General features: G+C 42.8%; 1 protein-coding gene across 1 annotated transcript in view; it reads right to left on the bottom strand.

Moving 5' to 3' along the window:
- The window catches only part of nwd2 (NACHT and WD repeat domain containing 2), a 94844-nt gene extending 82248 nt beyond the window's left edge, over nucleotides 1-12596 (bottom strand). Inside the window, exons 1-2 of the mRNA XM_036958270.2 lie at nucleotides 11835-12596; nucleotides 11147-11318 (exon numbers count right to left, since the gene is read on the bottom strand). Coding sequence (XP_036814165.1) covers nucleotides 11147-11297 — 151 coding nt within the window. The 5' untranslated portion in view covers nucleotides 11298-11318; nucleotides 11835-12596. The remainder of the gene's footprint in view (nucleotides 1-11146; nucleotides 11319-11834) is intronic.
- Nucleotides 12597-16717: the final 4121 nt, after the last annotated feature.

The raw sequence follows: 16717 nt of genomic DNA, 5'->3' as shown, positions 1-16717 counted from the left end.
ATTGTTTATAGCCTCGCTACTGTTTATAGCCTCGCTACTGTTTATAGCCTCGCTATTGTTTATAGCCTCGCTATTGTTTATAGCCTCGCTACTGTTTATAGCCTCTCTACTGTTTATAGCCTCTCTACTGTTATAGCCTCGCTACTGTATATAACCTCGCTACTGTTTATAGCCTCGCTACTGTATATAACCTCGCTACTGTTTATAGCCTCGCTACTGTTTATAGCCTCGCTACTGTTTATAGCCTCGCTACTGTTTATAGCCTCTCTACTGTTTATAGCCTCGCTACTGTTTATAGCCTCGCTACTGTTTATAGCCTCGCTACTGTTTATAGCCTCGCTACTGTTTATAGCCTCTCTACTGTTTATAGCCTCGCTACTGTTTATAGCCTCGCTACTGTTTATAGCCTCTCTATTGTTTATAGCCTCGCTACTGTTTATAGCCTCTCTACTGTTTATAGCCTCGCTACTGTTTATAGCCTCGCTACTGTTTATAGCCTCTCTATTGTTTATAGCCTCGCTACTGTTTATAGCCTCGCTACATTTATAGCCTCGCTACTGTTTATAGCCTCTCTACTGTTTATAGCCTCGCTACTGTTTATAGCCTCGCTACTGTTTATAGCCTCTCTACTGTTTATAGCCTCGCTACATTTATAGCCTCGCTACTGTTTATAGCCTCTCTACTGTTTATAGCCTCGCTACTGTTTATAGCCTCGCTACTGTTTATAGCCTCTCTATTGTTTATAGCCTCGCTACTGTTTATAGCCTCGCTACATTTATAGCCTCGCTACTGTTTATAGCCTCTCTACTGTTTATAGCCTCGCTACTGTTTATAGCCTCTCTACTGTTTATAGCCTCTCTACTGTATATAGCCTCTCTACTGTTTATAGCCTCGCTACTGTTATAGCCTCGCTATTGTTTATAGCCTCTCTACTGTTATAGCCTCTCTACTGTTATAGTCTCGCTATTGTTTATAGCCTCTCTACTGTTATAGCCTCTCTACTGTTATAGCCTCGCTATTGTTTATAGCCTCTCTACTGTTATAGCCTCTCTACTGTTATAGCCTCGCTATTGTTTATAGCCTCTCTACTGTTATAGCCTCGCTATTGTTTATAGCCTCTCTACTGTTATAGCCTCGCTATTGTTTATAGCCTCTCTACTGTTATAGCCTCTCTACTGTTATAGCCTCGCTATTGTTTATAGCCTCTCTACTGTTATAGCCTCTCTACTGTTATAGCCTCGCTATTGTTTATAGCCTCTCTACTGTTATAGCCTCTCTACTGTTATAGCCTCGCTATTGTTTATAGCCTCTCTACTGTTATAGCCTCGCTATTGTTTATAGCCTCTCTACTGTTATAGCCTCGCTATTGTTTATAGCCTCTCTACTGTTATAGCCTCTCTACTGTTATAGCCTCGCTATTGTTTATAGCCTCTCTACTGTTATAGCCTCTCTACTGTTATAGCCTCGCTATTGTTTATAGCCTCTCTACTGTTATAGCCTCTCTACTGTTTATAGCCTCGCTACTGTTTAAGCACGTAGAAACATGGTCTAGGAAAAAGCGGCAATTCACCAGAGCAATGATGTTTCAGAAGCGCTGCTATCCAATGTTGGAGAAAGCACATTTGTGATAAAATATTATTGTTTTTATTATTGTTGCACCATATGTAATATAAACGTATTCGATTTTAGTAGCACATGTCTTAGAGTGATGGACTGGGCCTCACGGCCTCCACAACAGATCAGTCCACCCAGACAGGCCTCTACAATGGATCACTCCACTCAGACAGGCCTCTACAATGGATCAGTCCACTCAGACAGGCCTCTACAATGGATCAGTCCACTCAGACAGGCCTCTACAATGGATCAGTCCACTCAGACAGGCCTCTACAATGGATCAGTCCACTCAGACAGGCATGAATCAAACAGGTGTCTTGCACATGAATTTAAAAAAAGAATGTTTTTGCTACTGCTCCACTGAAGAAATCTTGGTCGACCAACAGCCTATCGACCAAACAATGGACCAGTCGACAGAATGGGGTCAGCCCTAAACAGTTACATACACACTGTCTGACACACAGCGCCTGATTCCAATTTCTATTGATTGTAATGAAGTTCGTTTTGCTGTGTGTTTGTTCATTCATTGTCAATCTGATGGAGGCTTTGGAAGAGCATAAACATTCACAAGGAAACTGCACAGTATCACACTGTAAACTCTACCGGACTCTATAATAGAGAGAGAGAGAGAGGGAGAGAGAGAGAGAGAGAGAGAGAGAGAGAGAGAGAGAGAGAGAGAAAATGGGGGGGTGAGAGAGAGAGAGAGTGGAGAGAGAGAAAATGGGGGGGAGTGAGAGAGAGAGAGTAGAGAGAGAGAGAGAGAGTGTAGTGGAGAGAGAGGGGGGACACAGAGAGAGAGAGACAGAGAGAGAGAGAGAGAGAGAGAGAGAGGGGGCACATCACTGGGGGCAAACTACCTGCCCTCCAGGACACCTACACCACCCGATGTCACAGGAAGGCCAAAAAGATAATCAAGGACAACAACCACCCGAGCCACTGCCTGTTCACCCTGCTATCATCCAGAAGGCGAGGTCAGTACAGGTGCATCAAAGCAGGGACCGAGAGACTGAAAAACAGCTTCTATCTCAAGGCCATCAGACTGTTAAACAGCCATCACTAACATTGAGTGGTTGCTGTCACTTTAATAATAAACAATTGGACGTAATAAATGTATCAGCAGCCATTTTAAACAATGCCACTTTATATAATGTTTACATACCCTACATTACTCATCTCATATGTATATACTGTACTCTATACCATCTACTGCATCTTGCCTATGCCGTTCGGCCATCGCTCATCCATAAATTGTTATGTTCATATTCTTATTAATTCCTTTACACTTGTGTGTCTAAGGTAGTTGTTGTGAAATTGTTAGATTACTTGATAGGTATTACTGCATTCGCTACACTCGCATTTCGCTATACTCTCATTAACATCTGCTAACCATTTGTATGTGACAATTATTTTTTGATTTGATTTGATAAGCGCCACCGGTGACATAGTCAGTCCCCTCCATCCCTCCATAATTCCCTCTTTTTCTCCCTCTCTCTCTCTCTCTCTCTCGCTCTCTCTCCTACTCTCTCTTTCTCTCTCTCTCTCTCTCTCTCTGTCTCTCTCTCTCTCTGTCTCTCTCCTACTGTCTCTCTCTCTCTCTCTCCCTCTCCCTCTCTCTCTCTCTCTCTCTCTCTCTCTCTCTCTCTCTCTCTCTCTCTCTCTCTCTCTCTCTCCCTCTCTCTCTCTTTCTTTCCCAGCAGATTGGATCCTGAAATGACCCCGGGGCCGTAACCTTCTCTAAGGATTTATAGATTTCACAGTTAAAGCTCTAACAGGATGATAGCCAGATCTGAGAGGGTTTTCCAGACCAGATACATGGAGGGGGAAGAAGGGATGAAGAGAGAGAGAGAGAGAGAGAGAGAGAGAGAGATTTTCTAGACTATTAATATTCTAAGTGAAGGATAGAATAGCTATATGGAAAGGAGAGTCTGAGACCTTGAATAATATTAGTAGCCCTACTAAAGGCTACTAAAGGCTAATAAAGCCTACTAAAGGCTACTAAAGGCTAATAAAGCCTACTAAAGGCTACTAGCGGCTAATAAAGCCAACTAAAGGCTACTAACGGCTAATAAAGCCTACTAAAGTCTACTAAAGGCTACTAACGGCTCATAAAGCCTACTAAAGGCTACTAACGGCTAATAAAGCCTACTAAAGCCTACTAAAGGCTACTAACGGCTCATAAAGCCTACTAAAGGCTACTAACGGCCAATAAAGCCTACTAAAGTCTACTAAAGTCTACTAATGGCTAATAATGCCTACTAAAGTCTACTAAAGGCTACTTATGGCTAATAAAGCCTACTAAAGTCTACTAAAGGCTACTAACGGCTAATAAAGCCTACTAAAGGCTACTAAAGGCTAATACAGGCTACTAAAGGCCACTAAAGGCTAATAAAGGCTACTAAAGGCTAATAAAGCCTACTAAAGGCTAATAAAGACTACTAAAGGCTACTAAAGGCTACTAAATGCTACTAAAGGCTATTAAAGGCTGATAAAGCACATCAAAAATAAAATGAGAATAATAATTCCAGGGTAAAATTGAACATCTCAGTGGATGACATGCGGTAGGAGGAATAGATCATTTTACGCATCGAACCCCTTCAGTCTTAATTAAGGGCGAGAATATTTTGTGGTTGTCAAACAGCAGTCAGGCATCGATCATCATGTCTCCAGAATCAGAACCTCGCTATTTATTGGAATGGTGCTTTAAGATCACTTTGACCTTTCACCTCCCCTGTGTAGTTCATCGTAACTTATTTCATCTGCAGCCTAATAAACTGCACGCTTTCCCAAGTCATAGTGGGAGGACCACGCACCATATCATCGCGTGACTCCAAGTTTACTTCGACATGATGGTAATTGTATCAATATTTCTGCCGCCATTTCTCACATAACACATTTTATCGACACAAAAAAGATCTTACGAGGTCGAACAAACTAATGATCTGTTGTTACGTTGGTCTGAATGAATGGACCAAGGTGCAGCGTGGTAGGCGTACATTTTTATTTTATTAAAAATGACACCAAAAAACAAACAAAATATAAACTAACGTAAAGTTCTGCAGGGCTAACAGCAACTGTGCAAAAACAAGATCCCACAACAGAAAGTGGGAAAAAGGGCTGCCTAAGTGTGATTCCCAATCAGAGACAACGATAGACAGCTGCCTCTGATTGGGAACCATACTCGGCCAAAAACAAAGGAATAGACAATATAGAATAACCACCCCAAATCACACCCTGACCTAACCAAATAGAGAAATAAAACGGCTCTAAGGTCAGGGCGTGACAGGTATGAACTATACTGGAACAACATTTTTTATTTGGCTTTCAGCAAAATCATCTCAGCTTCAATGTTTTATTGTGCCCATAACCTACATTCAAAGAGTCCTTAAAAGGGCAATCTGGGATTTGTACATCCCTTTTTGGACTTTTAAATGAACCATAAAGCCATTGATACTTAAAGAATTCCTGAATTACATATTGTCCCTTTAATAAGTAGCAGCAGTAACATTGTTACAGTGGTTGGTAAGATGCTTCTTAAATGCAGAATCATCAACAGGGGACTGAGAGGACGGTCTATGGTCTTTGACTACACTAGTCTGGGCAGTGACACGACTGTACATCATAGGCTATAGGTCACTCACTACCAGACAGAGAACACATCAATCTGAAACACTGAATCACATCTGGGGAAGAGGGCCCAGTGGGCCAGACACATCTACAGACACAGTACAACTGTTATGATACTGTAGTTATCTCTGGTAAAGCATAAGTAGACCATACTTAAGGTCATCTCTTCCTTAGTGCGCACTATATCTGAAGTGAATTCCATTCCCCTAGTGTGCCTTATACACCTAGTTCACTCTCCCTATAGGTTCTAGATCACTCTCCCTATAGGTTCTAGATCACTTTCTCTATAGGTTCTAGATCACTCTCACTATAGGTTCTAGATCACTTTTCCTATAGTTTCTATATCACTCTCCCTATAGGTTCTAGATCACTCTCCCTATAGGTTCTAGAGCACTCTCACTATAGGTTCTAGATCACTTTCCCTATAGTTTCTAGATCACTATCCCTATAGGTTCTAGATCACTCTCCCTATAGGTTCTAGATCACTCTCACTATAGGTTCTAGATCACGTTCCCTATAGTTTCTAGATCACTCTCCCTATAGGTTCTAGATCACTCTCACTATAGGTTCTAGATCACTCTCCCTATAGGTTCTAGATCACTCTCAGTATAGGTTCTAGATCATTCTCAGTATAGGTTCTAGATCACTCTCCCTGTAGTTTCTAGATCACTCTCCCTATAGGTTCTAGATCACTCTCCCTATCGGTTCAAGATCACTCTCCCTATAGGTTCTAGATCACTTTCACTATAGGTTCTAGATCACTCTCCCTATAGGTTCTAGAGCACTCTCCCTATAGGTTCTAGATCATTCTCAGTATAGGTTCTAGATCACTCTCCCTATAGTTTCTAGATCACTCTCCCTATAGGTTCTAGATCACTCTCAGTATAGGTTCTAGATCATTCTCAGTATAGGTTCTAGATCACTCTCCCTGTAGTTTCTAGATCACTCTCCCTATAGGTTCTAGATCACTCTCCCTATCGGTTCAAGATCAGTCTCCCTATAGGTTCTAGATAACTTTCCCTATAGGTTCTAGATCACTCTCCCTATAGTTTCTAGATCACTCTCCCTATAGGTTCTAGATCAGTCTCCCTATAGGTTCTAGAGCACTCTCCCTATAGGTTCTAGATCAGTCTCCCTATAGGTTCTAGATCACTCTCCCTATAGGTTCTAGATCACTCTCCCTATAGGTTCTAGATCAGTCTCCCTATAGGTTCTAGATTACTCTACTTAATATAATATATTTATTCCATCTTTGCCAAAACGACTTTAACTTAGTGTAGTGCAGAAATTTCGCCCTCTAGTGGAACAGCACTCCACCAACAGTGCAAGGTGTGTTACTTCTAGAAAAACACTATCCAGTCCATAGAGTTGATAATCACTTGGTGCTGATCACAGACAATGAAGATGTGAATTCTCTCTCTCTCTGTCTCTCTCTCTCTCTCTCTCTCTCTCTCTCTCTATTCAGTTCAAAGGGGCTTTGTTGGCATGAGAAACATGTAATTACATTACCAAAATAAACAATAAATAAAAGTGAAAAGACGCAAAACAACATCAACAAAAAAACGATAGAGAAATGAACAGTAAACATTGCACTCAAAAAGGTTTCAAGAAGATGAAGACATATCAAGGTGTTATATTACCATCTATGTACAGTGTTTTAGCACGAATAGTAGGTGAAGACAAATAAACTGAAATTGGCAGTAGTTACAATGTTGTTTGTGCTCCACTGGTTACCTCTTTAACATGGCAACGGGCCACACATCTTGCTGCTGTGATTGAACACTGCATATTTGCCCGACAGATATGGGAGTTTATCCATGTTCAATTTGTTTTCAAATGATTTGTGAATCTGGGTGATCTGTGGGAAATATGTATCTCTAATGTGATCATACATTTGGCAGAAAGTTAGGAAGTGCAGCTCAGTTTTCACCTAATTTTGTGGGGCTTCTCTCGAGAGCCAGGTGTGCCTATGGCGGCTTCTCGCAATAGCAAGACTATGTTTGGGGCCAAGTAACATTCCAATTTGCTCTGTTTTTTTGGTTGATTCTTTCCACTGCCTCTCTCGCTCTCTCTCTCGCTCTCTCTCTTGCTCTCGCTCTCTCTCTCTCTCTCTCTCTGTCTCTCTCTCTCCCTCTCTCTGTCTCTCTCTCTCTCTCTGTCTCCCTCTCTCTCTCTCTCTCCCCTTCTCTCTCTCTCTCTCTCTCTCTCTCTCTCTCTCTCTCTCTCTCTCTCTCTCTCTCTCCCCCCTCACCCCCCAACACAAAGTATCTGTGTATGGGTGTAGAATCAATGTCTACCTCCCAGTACCATTAACATGAATTCACAATACTAGTTCTGACTAGTTCTGTATGACGTAATGTAAAGTCTTCTAAGTGATAATGCCCCAGAAACCGAGGGGCGGCAAACCGTGCCAATATATCCTCCAAACACCGGCTTCGAGGGCATTATCACTTTTATACAACGGGTTACCAACATATTCAGATAATGATTTACATATTTTAATTAAAAGCATTATTTTGATGAATTTATTCATATTATTTAATCCTTCCACAAGATATAGTCCTGACACAAATCTAGGGTGGCTACCCAAGCCAGCTGGTCGTTCATTTGATCAGTTCGCTTGTCAGAGATGCAACCCAGTTGTTCAGTCTTTCTGTTCTGTATCTATGGCGACCCAGTCGTTGGTTCTAAATGTTCCATTGCCATACTGGCTGGTAACGTTCTTATCCCTTGCTTGCTAGCTAGTCAACTACGGCTAACTGACAGTCACGTCAAACATTGCAGACAGAATAACAGCACTGTAGCTACATTTGGATTGGTGTCTCTATACCGGGACGGTTGAGATAACGTGCCATAATGTGATTAGCATGACAGTTGTAAGTAACAGAAAACATTCCAGGACACAGACATGTCTTATATGGGCAGAAAGATTACATTCTTGTTAATCTAACTGCACTGTCCAGTTTACAGTAGCTATTATAGTGAAATAATACCATGCTATTGTTTGAGGAGAGTGCACAGTTATGTACTTGAAAATGTATCAATTAACCAATTAGGCACATTTGGGCAGACTTGATACAACATTTTGAACAGTAATGCAATGATTCACTGGATCGATCTAAAAATGTGCACATACACTGCTGCCATCTAGTGGCCAAAATCTAAATTGTGACTAGACTCCTAAGTCATATAATGGCCTTTCTCTTGCATTTCAAAGAAAACATGTTTTTCTTTGTATTATCTTTTATCAGATCTAATATGTTATATTCTCCTACATTAATTTCACATTTCGACAAATTTCAAAGTGTTTCCCTTCAAATGGTTTCAAGAATATGCATATCCTTGCTTTAGGTCCTGAGCTACAGGCAGTTAGATTTGGGTATGTCATTTTAGGTGAAAATTGAAAAAAAATGGAACAATCCTAGCTGTTTTCTAGTGATTTATTTTGCTGCATCCATAACAATGAGCTAATGAGGCGCAACTTCACCTGGCATAGAACATGTGCTCACTTGTCAGGACACGGTTCTTCAGAGGAGCTAGCCAACAAAACAGCTAACACAATCACTTCAAACTGAAGCTGGGTAGATTGCAAACTAGCTGCACGTTCTTCCGTTTTTACCTTTTTTTCAATTGGCATTTCTTTGTATAATGTATATCCATAACAATTATGCTGATTCGTTTATTCGACTGGCTGAGAAATGCTGCCCTGCCTGTCTGTCTCGTTCTGACTCCTGACATTAATACTATGGGACAGCTGGAGATCGAATTTGAATATTAAAACAATGTTGCAAATGTCAGACAGACAGACAGACAGCAAGGTTTATACAAATCACCTCTGTTGAAAACTAAATGTCTAAAAGAAATGTGAGATAATGTCTAGATGATTTTTATAGTGGAGATCAAGTTTATAAATTGCCTGGCTGGGCTGATGAGACGGTGGATTGCTCAGTCAGATGGAACAGAATAAATAGGCACTTTAATGTCATAGATTTAGCCGGTGGTAACTCGTGGAATAGACACAGGCTGGAATGCGGTTTTAACCAATCAGCGTTCAGGATTAGACCCACCCTTTGTATAACGTATAGCAACCTTTAGTCAACAGTGTGTCAATATCGTTCCTGAAATGGACGGGCAAATATTTCAAATGCATTTCTTATTTTCCATGTATTCCTATTGGACCTCTGATTCCTAAGCATCTTCAGAGTTACTGCAGGTGAAATGTAATGATTGGACCAGCAACAGGTGACACATTTCTTCTACTGTGTTTGCCATTGGATATGGATAAAAACTGGGACAAAACCAGAGGACTTTTAGGTCATTTGATCACTCTGTTGACAGTTGTTGCATTTTTGGCCCTATTTTTTTTTTTGTCAATGAGTGCGTCGTCGTCCCTTTCTCCATCTCGCCCTTCATCTCACCCTCTCTGTTTGTGTCTAGGCTACTCTAGTTCTCTTGCTTTGTTTACTCCGTTTTTAGAAAGCCTATTTTTACTTCCCGACCCGAGGCCGTATTCAGCAGCTCTGCAAGTGCATGCTATCCCCCCTCCGACCCCACAGCCTTGCGCGTCATTGACGTTTTCCTCACAAACTGTTAGGAAAATCCCTACCTCACAACGTATTAAAACATCGCTTGAGATTAACCAGAATCCCATATGATTAAAATTACTTTTCAAAACGAAGTGACGTATATTATAATTGGCTAATTAATCCATATAACCGTTGTTGACCGAACGGTAGAATAACTACACAACTACAAGCATAATCTCGGTCTATCCTCTCCAGTCGAGTGGGTTTGGCTCATTAATGTCTACGGCGCTGATGCGCGTCCTAATTGAATTGAACAATACCATTAGTGACTGACTGTTGGACGCGGGAACACTCTGTGTCAGTCAGTGACAGGGCTGGTAGAGTATCGTGATATGTCACTCTCCTGTCCTGTCGTTTGTATGGACCATTGGGACCATCATGATGGGGACACAGTAAATGACATACATTGTTCAACGCTCCTTTTTTTTTCTCAGGAACTGGAACGATCTGACATAAATATTGGAAATGATATGAAATACATTTGCTCATGAGCAGCTCGAATTCTAAATCAATCTTCACGTCTGTAATATCCCTTTCACCCACAGACCAAAATCCCACAAATTTACCACGTCTGCATTTTAAGACCATTTTGTTAGTATATTTGACATGGGGCGTGGTTAGCCTAGTGGTTTGTGCGTTGGACTAGTAACCGGAAGGTTGCAAGTTCAAACCCTTGAGCTGACAAGGTACAAATCTGTCGTACTGCCCCTGAACAGGCAGTTAACCCACTGTTCCTAGGCCGTCATTGAAAATAAGAGTTTGTTCTTAACTGACTTGCCTAGATAAATAAAGGAAAAACAACACTACAAAATAAAAGCGGCCTAGAGACATATATATAATTTGTGCATTTTCACAGACATGTTATTCCTGTAACCAAAGTACAGGTTTTGGGTCTGTGTGAATGGTTCTCTGCTTTTTTGCAGGTCAATTAATTAACACATCCATTGTTTAATACCTCCCTAATTTGGACTGCAAACAGGTTTAACAACAACCCCACCCATCTCAATTCACAAGTTACCCACTGATATGTATAAAAGAGGTATACCTGCAAATAAGTGGTAACTAAGGGACTGTTGGAAAGTGGGTCATATAAACATTGACTTATATACATTTTTTTACAGGTAATATACCATATCTTCTGTCGGAAATGGGTAAAAGTGCAATGACTTAGGTATCATCGTGCGCGTAACAGGTCACACATGCGCCAGGAACAAACTGTGACGCGCAGCATCCTACTTTTCTGCAGATTAGGTCATCACTAAAACAGTTTATTCAGAGTCATCTGGACTCGCAGATTTGATCCCTGGCCAGTGGTGTCTTACCGTCAGGGTTGGCACAGATGAAGACCCGGACACTCCTGCCCGTGGGGACGTGGTGCGGCGGCAGGGCGAGGACGTTGCCACTGATGGCCGCCCTGCGGAGTGCCGATTCCCGGGGACAGGGCTGCCTGCTCCCCACTCTCGAGGGCCACATGGGTGGCGACTTCCAGCGTAACTGCAAACAGGCACACACACACACACACACACACACACAGACACACACACACACACACACAGACACAGACACACACACACACACACATACACACACACACACACACACACATACACACACACACACACACACACACACACACACACACACACACACACACACACACACACACACACACACACACATACACACACACACACACACACACACACGCACACACACACATACACACACACACACACACACACACACACAAATCAAGTTAGCATGGATCTGCCAAGTCCTAGAAGGCAACCTCGAAATAGACCCATATTATAAGCCCGTGCTTTCTTTTGCATTCAGTCATAGGAATTTAGCATAACAAAACGAATTACTGTCATGTTGCATGCGTAATTTGAATACATTTCTTTGGCTATTATGGCTGAGCATGTGAATCATCATGCTGTGAAACAAACAAAACAAATGACAAGACAGTACAAGAAGCAAACAAAGGGCAAGCATCGGTCGAAATCCCACCCAGAGGAGATGCTTGAAGAGGGATGGAGAAGGGGAGAAACAGCGCTAAACTGTTCAGACCGGGGGAAGATCTCAAGTCGCTGTTTTCCACAGAGTTGATGATGTCCTGAGATCTTTTGTTTCACGGACAGAGACCGCAAAACAGACAACGAAACACCGGGGAAAGTTAGAAAGTCCCTAATGTCAAAATGTGAATCCTTTTTCGTATTTATCATGAAAATAAATACTCAAAATCACTGAACCACTGCGTTCAGTGGACTTGACTGTTATGGGGGAGGAGACTGCAGATACCACACTAAAACAAGAACACTTCTCGATGCTCACATCTTTCATTCGTTTCATTTCGAAAATATCCAACCGTGGATCCTTGAGAATCAACAGACACGGTAAAAACGCCCATTTAGAGTTCTCTTCACCGGGAGTCAGCCCCTGGAGACGGGAGAAACAGCAGCCGGTTGGCAAAGAGCGGCGCTCAGCATCTTGCTGCGGTTGTGAGGGAGCGCAGGCTGGAGAGAGCTCCAAATACCGTCTCGCCCCCCCCCCCCCCCTCTCTCTCGCTCTCTCCCTCTGTCCCGGTTCCTTCAATGGAGATAGCCTAGCAGTGGTCCTCACTGCTCACTACCGGGTAGGGATAATGAAAATTGCTATAGACCGCGCGGTCAATGAGTGAGAGAGTCACGCGGGCGATTCGCTCGTTTCCTCTCTGTCAGCGAGGCGGGAGCCCTGCGCCACTCCACATCGCAGATATCTCTTATTGTGGATGGGGGAGCCAGGGGGAGCGAACGTCTCACGGGAGGAGGAGGAGGGGTTTGGTTGGAATTCATTATTTTATCGATAAATGTACCTCTCTTCTGCAGCCCCTTGTTATTCGCGCTGGAAGTTTAAGTGCATTGGATTTCTACTCAACGTAATTGATTACGGTGCTGTTCTTGGAGAAATGCTGAACCGCCATGTATTCTTGAATTCCAGAGTTTGAGGAGAAAAAGCAATAGAACCACACAAGCTGAATAGGCTAATGTATAGGTGTACATATTACCCACAACATAGGGCCTATTTATGAAACGAATAAAATGTAGGCTAACCATTATATTAAGGAATTACAGTCATTGTGTTGATCACATCATATTCAACGTCAATAATTAAACACACACATCATGTTTTCAGAGGTACTTGCTCTCCAGGATCCTCTGTGTGAGCGTGTGTCGCTATGAGCGGCCCGTTTAACGGTACCCCACGTGAAGCCTGTTTGGAACCGGTAAATGTCACGGAGGCCAACGGTTTAGACAGAGTGGTGAGACCAACAGCGTTCGCCCTTTATTTACCTAAATGTTCCGTTAGACCGCTAATCCCCGAGCATGTTAATGACGTCTGCACCTGCACGAGTTTAAATGGCTTTGGGGTTTTATCAGCATGGCACGCTGGCATGACCTGAATGTTATGGAGTACATCACCAGGGTCCAGGTCAGTCAACAGCTAGGCCTGTCCCAGACACACACTGGCTGTGTGTGTGTGTGTATGTGTGTGTGTGTGCACGTGAGTGAGTAGTACATGTTTGTGTGTGTGTTGGCATGAGCACGTGTTCGCAGCATGCACACACACATCACGTCCCTGACTGTGCCAATCTGCCAACACACACACACACACACACACACACACACACACACACACACACACAAACACAAACATACACACACAGACAGACCATCTCCCTGACTGTGCCAATCTGAGCCAGAGTGAATCACCAGTGCTGTGAGGAGACGTGATCTGCCACCTGAGATACTGAGAGATGTACAGGACAGGGCTGGCTGGCTGTTTACTTGGCAAAATATGGACGCACGCACTCACTCACAGGCCAGACATATGACCTATCTTTCACTCTCCTTCTCACAAGCCAAAGAAAGAACACGCAACAGGCCTATAGTGTATTGTGATAGCCTGGTCCCAGACGCAGATCAATATCTCAATCCCTAGACAGTTGCATGCACTTTCTCACATAAGACAAATCCAGTAGACAATATTGACTGGGCAAGATCCCAGAGACCACTACACTACAGAGAATAGACAGACCTACTACACTACAGAGAATAGACAGACTCACTACACTACAGAAAATAGACAGACCCACTAAACTAGAGAATAGACAGACCCACTACACTAGAGAGTAGACAGACCCACTACACTAGAGAGTAGACAGAACCACTACACTAGAGAGTAGACAGAACCACTACACTAGAGAGTAGACAGACCCACTACACTAGAGAGTAGACAGAACCACTACACTAGAGAGTAGACAGACCCACTACACTAGAGAGTAGACAGACCCACTACACTAGAGAGTAGACAGACCCATCATACTACAGAGAATAGACAGACCCACTACACTAGAGAGTAGACAGACCCATTATACTACAGAGAATAGACAGACCCACTACACTAGAGAGAATAGACAGACCCATTATACTACAGAGAATAGACAGACCTACTAAACTAGGGAATAGACAGACCCACTACACTAGAGAGTAGACAGACCCATTATACTAGAGAGTAGACAGACCCACTACACTAGAGAGGTTAGACAGACCCACTACACTACAGATAAAACAAAGACCCACTACACTAGAGAATAGACAGACCCACTACACTAGAGAATAGAGAGACCCACTACAATACAGCTAATAGACAGAACCACTACACTAAAGAATAGACAGACCCATTACAGTAGAGAATAGACAGACCCACTAACTAGAGAATAGACAGACCCACTACACTACAGAGAATAGACAGACTCACTACACTACAGAGAATAGACAGACCTACTACACTACAGAGGTTAGACAGACCCACTACACTACAGAGAATAGACAGACCCACTACACTAAGAGAATAGACAGACCCACTACACTAGAGAATAGACAGACCTACTACACTTTGGATAATAGACAGACCCACTACACTAGAAAATAGACAGACCTACTACACTACAGAGAATAGACAGACCCACTACACTGGAGAAAAGAAAGAGACCACTACACTACAGATAAAACAAAGACCCACTACACTAGAGAATAGACAGACCCACTACACTAGAGAATAGAGAGACCCACTACAATACAGCTACTAGACAGAACCACTACACTAAAGAATAGACAGACCCACTACAGTAGAGAATAGACAGACCCACTAACTAGAGAATAGACAGACCCACTACACTACAGAGAATAGACAGACTCACTACACTACAGAGAATAGACAGACTGACTACACTACAGAGAATAGACAGACCTACTACACTACAGAGAATAGACAGACCTACTACACTACAGAGAATAGACAGACCCACTACACTACAGGGAATAGACAGACCCACTACACTAGAGAGTAGACAGAACCACTACACTAGAGAGTAGACAGACCCACTACACTAGAGAGTAGACAAACCCACTACACTAGAGAATAGCCAGACCCACTACACCAGAGAATAGACAGACCCACTACGCTAGAGAATAGACAGGCCCACTACACTACAGAGGTTAGACAGACCCACTACACTACAGATAATAGACAGACCCGCTACACTAGAGAATAGACAGACCCACTACACTAGAGAATAGACAGACCCACTACACTAGAAAATAGACAGACCTACTACACTACAGAGAATAGACAGACCCACTACACTAGAGAAAAGAAAGAGACCACTACACTACAGATAAAACAAATACCCACTACACTAGAGAATAGACAGACCCACTGCACTAGAGAATAGAGAGACCCACTACACTACAGAGAATAGACAGACCCACTACAATACAGATAATAGACAGACCCACTACCCACTACACTAAAGAATAGGCAGACCCACTACACTAGAGAATAGACAGACCCACTACACTAGAGAATAGACAGACCCACTACACTAGAGAATAGACAGACCTACTACACTAGAGAATAGTCAGACCCACTACACTACAGAGAATAGACAGACCCACTACACTAGAGAGAATAGACAGACCCACTACACTAGAGAGAATAGACAGACCCACTACACTAAAGAATAGACAGACCCACTACACTAAAGAATAGACAGACACACTACACTAGAGAATAGACAGAACCACTACACTAAAGAATAGACAGACCCACTACACTAGAGAGTAGACCGACCCACTACACTAGAGAGTAGACAGACCCACTACACTAGAGAATAGACACTGCACTACAGAGAAAGACTGTGTACAAGTAGAGGCTGAGGTCTGTGGTCATAGGGGGGAGTTGAGGATAGGTGTGTGTGTATGCCTGTTTTTAACACACACACACACACTTCTTCCCAAAAGCCATTGATGGATGACTGTGCTGCTGGGAAGCAGCTGGAGGAGATAAGAAGTAGAATATCGCAGTGGCTGGGTGAAGTTCACTGCATTGTATATTGTTGGGTAATAAACTCTGCTAGTTCCTCTGCCATATGACAGCTATATAAAATAGAGAAGGAACAGGTGCCTATCATTATTCCCCCCCCCCCATTTCCAGAGTCATATGACATTAATGTAGTTAGGATGCCTGAGGGTCATGGTTGGGGGTGGTGATCGGTGGATGGTACTTCAGAACCATGCTCGTGGATGACGGTATCTGGGGTGCCTGAGGGGAATCCTCAGAGGATATTTTGCCAATAGAGTCTGGGGGACAGCACATATCACTAGGGGGTCATTTGAAGGTCATGGTTAATTGGTGATCTTTCAGATAAGATCTGATAGGTGTCGGTGTGTGTGCCTTCACGTGTGTGTGTGTGTGTGTGTTTGTGTGTGTGTGTGTGTGTGTATGACAACCACCTCTCTGTCCTCCACACACTTATTCAACACATTTGATGAATGTCTGAGTGTTTACAG

Source organism: Oncorhynchus mykiss, chromosome 21 (genome assembly GCF_057628025.1).
Source record: "Oncorhynchus mykiss isolate SJ-2025 chromosome 21, ASM5762802v1, whole genome shotgun sequence".
Lineage (NCBI taxonomy): Eukaryota > Metazoa > Chordata > Actinopteri > Salmoniformes > Salmonidae > Oncorhynchus > Oncorhynchus mykiss.
The sequence above is the reverse complement of the archived record's forward strand: the minus strand, read 5'-3'. Positions and strand labels throughout refer to the sequence as shown.